General features: G+C 35.2%; 1 protein-coding gene across 2 annotated transcripts; it reads right to left on the reverse strand.

The window, feature by feature from the left end:
- Positions 1-2,871: 2,871 nt before the first annotated feature.
- COX7AL2 (Cytochrome c oxidase subunit 7A-like 2) lies at positions 2,872-3,507 on the reverse strand. Of its 2 annotated transcripts, none has more exons than XM_073966297.1 (3): positions 3,427-3,507; positions 3,165-3,242; positions 2,872-3,089 (listed from the first exon to the last, which is right to left on the reverse strand). In XM_073966297.1, the coding sequence occupies exons 2-3, from the start codon at positions 3,207-3,209 to the stop codon at positions 2,946-2,948; spliced, it is 189 nt and encodes a 62-aa protein (XP_073822398.1). In that variant the 5' UTR covers positions 3,210-3,242; positions 3,427-3,507; the 3' UTR covers positions 2,872-2,945. The 2 variants fall into 2 exon arrangements, with proteins under 2 accessions (XP_073822398.1, XP_073822399.1); XM_073966298.1 differs by lacking the exon at positions 3,427-3,507 and adding an exon at positions 3,387-3,421.
- Positions 3,508-4,762: the final 1,255 nt, after the last annotated feature.

Genomic DNA, 4,762 nt, shown 5'->3' on the forward strand with positions numbered 1-4,762 from the left:
ATGATATGACGCCGTAACTATAAATAAAAACAAAACAGAGATGACGGTCAATTGTTTTCATAATTTGAATTAGTGAAACACGTAACGTAATGGCGTTGGTTACTTTTAATAATTTAAAATTTATTTTAACTTTTTTAATAAAATTAGATATAGGAAATGTTTTTGGACGACACGAAAAGGGTCTTCATTGACGACAAGAAGGGAGTCTTTATATACGACAAGAAGGAAGTCTTAATAGACGGCATGAAGGGAGTCTTTATAGAGAAGCTGAGTGCGGTCTTTATAGACGAGCTGAAGAGAGTCTTTATAGACGATACGAAGGTAGTCTTTATAGACGATATGAATGGAGTCTGTAGACGAGCAGAAGTGTGTCTTTATAGACGAGTTGAATGAGTTTTAATAGACGATATGAAGCGAGAATCTTTACATGTTGGGAATCTTCATAGACGAGCTGAAGGGAGACTCTATGGACGAGTTGAATAGGTTCTTTATAGACGATCTGAGTGGAGTCCTTATATACGAGCTGAAGGGAGTCAATATGGGCGACACGAAGACGATATGAATGGAGTCTTTATATACGACAAGAAGGAAGTATTTATATACGACATGATGGGATTCTTTATATACGAGCTGAGTGGATTCTTTATAGACTAGCTGAAGGGAGTTTTTTAGACGATATGAAGGGAGTCTTTATAGACTACATGAAGAGATTCTTTACAGATTACAAGGAGGGAGCCTTTATAGACGACATGAACGGTGTCTTCATAGACGATCTGAAAGAATTCTTTATATACGCACGAAGGTAGTCTAAATATACGAGCTGAATGATGTGTGTCTTTGTAGACGAGCTGAAGTGTGTTTTTATAGACGAGTTGAATGAGTGTTTATAGACGATATGAAGCGAGAATCTTTAAATGCTGGGAATCTTTCTTAGACGAGCTGAAGGGAGACTCTATGGACGAGTTGAATAGATTCTTTATAGACGATATGAGTGGAGATTTTATAGACGAGCTGAAGGGGGTTTTATGGGCGACATTTAGGGAGATTTATAGACGACATGGAAGGAGTCTTTATAGGCGACATGAAGGGAGGTTTTATATACGAGCTTAGAGGGCTTTATATACTAGCTCTAGGGATTTTTTATAGACGAGGTGAACGGAGCATTTATAGACGTGCTGAAGGCAGTCTTAATGGACGGGCTAAAGTGAGTTTTTCAGAGGACATTAAGGGAGTCTTTAGAAACGACTTTAAGGGAATTATTATGGTCAGCTCGTCGGCCGTCTTTATAGGGGAGCTAAAGGGGGTATTTATAGATGGGCTGAGGGACTCTTTATAAATGAAGTGAGTCTTTCTTGCAAAAAAAATGAAAGTAGTATTTTTAGATGAAATAAAGGTAGAAGGAAGGAATAAAGATAATTTAAGATAGGAGTCTTCGTAGGCGATCTAAAGGAAGTCTTTATGAACGGTCTGAGGGGAATGTTAATGGAAGACTTGAAGAGATTATTTATTAACAACCTGTATGGAATTTGTATAGACTACGTGAAATGAGTCTTTATAGGCAAGCTGAGGAAGTCTTTATATTCGAGCTGAAGAGAGTCTTTATAGACCAGCTGAAGGGAGTCTTTACAGATGAGCTGAAGGGAGTCTTTGTAGGCGAGCTGAAGGTGTCTTTAAAACGAGCTGAAGAGAGCCTTTATGGACGAGCTGAAGGCCGTCTTTATAGACGATCTGAGTGGAGTCTTTATAGATGGGCTGAGGGACTCTTTATAGGCTACATGAAGTGAGCCTTTCTTGCAGAAAAGCTGAAAGCAATATTTTTAGATTAACTAAAGGTAATTTAACCTTAAGGGAGTCTTCATAGACGACCAGAAAGGAGGAATTTAAAACGACCTGAGGGGAGCCCTCATAGGCGATCTAAAGGAAGTCTTTATGAACGGTCTGAAGGGAATGTTAATGGAAGACTTGAAGAGATTATTTATTAAAAACCTGAATGGAATTTGTATAGACTACGTGAAATGAGTCTTTATAGACAACCTGAGGAAGTCTTTGTATTCGAGCCGAATGGAGTCGTTATAGACGAACCGAAGGGAGTCTTTACAAACATATAGGTTAGAATCCCAGGCGAGACAACATAACTTATTAAACGGTGGAAAAAATACACCTCAGCGTAATACTGGCGGAATTTCCTCAGCATTCCAGCCATGTTAAACTCCTTTACAAGTCGTGTCTTAAGATACGTCTTTCGGACTGGGCTATAAAAAGTAGGTCCCATGTATTGAGCTAATATGGGCGTACTCTTTGGTACGAGAGAAGTATTTTTTATTTTTTTTATTTCAAATATTTATTATAATAAAAAATTACAATTAAATTATATAAAAACACAGTAATAAAATAGCACTAGCATCTAAGGCTATCGGCTAATAGTACGACAGAAGTCTCCTTTGTCATCTTGGGATTTTTGTAGGAACATTTGTTATTTATTCTTTTTTCGGATTTCCTACCCCCTAATTTTTTTCCATTTGATGGAAAAACCGTATATATGCAGTTTTTTGGCGATCAATTGACGTTAACCCGTGCCAACATGGAGATCTTTGTTTCCATAGTAATTTGTTTGGGGCCAAATGTGAATTTTCACGAAAATTCTCTAAATGCCACAATTATGGTCCAATCGATGAAAAAAACTTTACCAATTTCACGCAAGGATTGCACCCCATGAACAATAAGTTAGAGACCCTCTTTTCCATATCCACTGATTGTCAGTGAATGTTTATTATAGCTTCCGCTGCTCCCAAAAGTTGGAAAACTTTTCAACCAATATAAACTTATCACACTTTTCATTAAAAGATACAAACACACACACACTCGTGCATATTTTCACTTGTCCATATTCATAAATTTATTAAGAATTGTATATCCTATATTAAGAACATTAACATGGCTGCAATTTAACCAGATTTCTTGGCGAAACCCAAGCTATATACCATATGTAGAATACCCAAGAGACCAACACCGCACAGACCTACAGTTAGGCCAAACAAAGCCTTATCGACTGGACCACCCTTCAAGAAGACTGGTAGAGTGTTCTTAGCCTATAAAATAAAACAAAATTGTCAAAAAATTAATAAAATAAAATCATTTCAGATAATTTAAAATTAAGTACCTACCTGGAACTTTTCCATATTCTTAGCAAGACCTTCGGGCAAAACCATTTTGAGGTATTTCTTTTGAACGGTTATGCAATGCTGTAAACGAAAAAGAAAAAATATTACTCGAGTTATAGAACTTCTTGATAAAATATATAGTTATATTGCGAGTATTTAAATTATTCATATTGTATTAAATTATTATATTTAATTATTGTTTTTCTCTTTAAGAAATAAGTTTACTTTGTAGCTCAATATTTTTATTTTTCTAAATTGCACTTACACAGGTTTCTTACAGCAATATTTGCCTACTGCAAAAGTCTTATGGGTCGTTTTTGTATTGGTTTTGAAAACAGCTGTGTGTGAAAATGACAATTTTAAAAATAGATTTGAAAGATGCAGTGCAAATAAATTGGGAACATTTTTGTTACAAATGCAGTGGCGCTTGTGAAAGAATGGAGGCATTACACTGTAAAATATATTTTTAAATACTTATTTAAAAAAATCGTTATAAATCCTGCTAACGGGTAGGTAGGATAACAAAACGTTTCTTGTTATACCTATGTATAAATTAACGAAATATCATCTAAATAATAGGTACATATGAGGCCTAAGCCCAAAAAAGTGGTTTTGAGAAAAACTAACTTAAAATAAAGAACGTTTTTAAAATATTGTTATTATTTTTTTAATTTATATAAATACTGTATTATAGTACGTTTCCATTGCTTATATTTCAAATAAATCCTCAAAGAGAAGGTTAACTCTGCAAAAGGTTATAATATAAACATGGCCTTAAACGGTTAATTAAAAAATTAAAGTGGGTTAGGCCATTTTGGAATCTATTTTAAAAAACTATATTGATAGGAACTGTTGGTTAGGCCATTTTGGCTCCATTTTTAATACAAACAAAATTTCTTCAGATCTATAAAAATAGTTTTTATAGTCTTAAATAATATAAATTAATAATAATTATAGGTCTTCTTCATTTATATCTTCTTCTTCGGCTCTCGAATTTGTTCTTAAATTTGAAATGAATATTTTATAGGAGAATGAATATCAATATGATATGAATATCAACTTCTTGAAATAAAATTTGTATATTTGTAGTGAATTGTAAATGGCTTTACATTTTGAATTGGTTGTTGTTGTAACAGTGTTTGTTATTATGTTTGTATGTTCGTTCTTCTGTTCAATCTGGCTCTGGTTCTATCTCTAGTTCCAGGAAAGTGGCTGCTTCGATGGGATGTAACCACAGATTCACTGGAGTTAGATGAGTAGGTTTGGCTGTGCAGTTGAAAAGGTGTTTTGTGTCGTGCGGGCCCATGCCACATACTGGGCAGATGTCTTGCACTGCGCGGTCGATTTCCGCCCAATAAGAATTTAGGCGACTGCAATATCCCGAGCGTAGTTGAGCCAAAACTACTCTAATTTGTCGCGGCATCTGACGCTCCTCAGCTGCAATAGATGGGGGATGTATTTCGAGGACTTTATTCACACTATAATTGCTTAAGGCCTTGGCAACTGCATCCGTGTGAATACTATTTAAACCTGCTTGATATGCTTGTTGATCTTGGGGTTCTCTCCTGTATCGTTGAACCTCTCTCTCTAGAGCATGGATA

Source organism: Musca autumnalis, unplaced genomic scaffold (assembly GCF_047663935.1).
Source record: "Musca autumnalis isolate F117 unplaced genomic scaffold, ASM4766393v1 scaffold_2, whole genome shotgun sequence".
Lineage (NCBI taxonomy): Eukaryota > Metazoa > Arthropoda > Insecta > Diptera > Muscidae > Musca > Musca autumnalis.

Coding starts and splice junctions, on each gene's coding strand:
- COX7AL2 (XM_073966297.1), bottom strand. CDS start 3,209: ATGGTTTTGCCCGAAGGTCTTGCTAAGAATATGGAAAAGTTCCAG. Junction 3,090..3,164: donor AGAATATGGAAAAGTTCCAG/GTAGGTACTTAA, acceptor TTTATTTTATAG/GCTAAGAACACTCTACCAGT.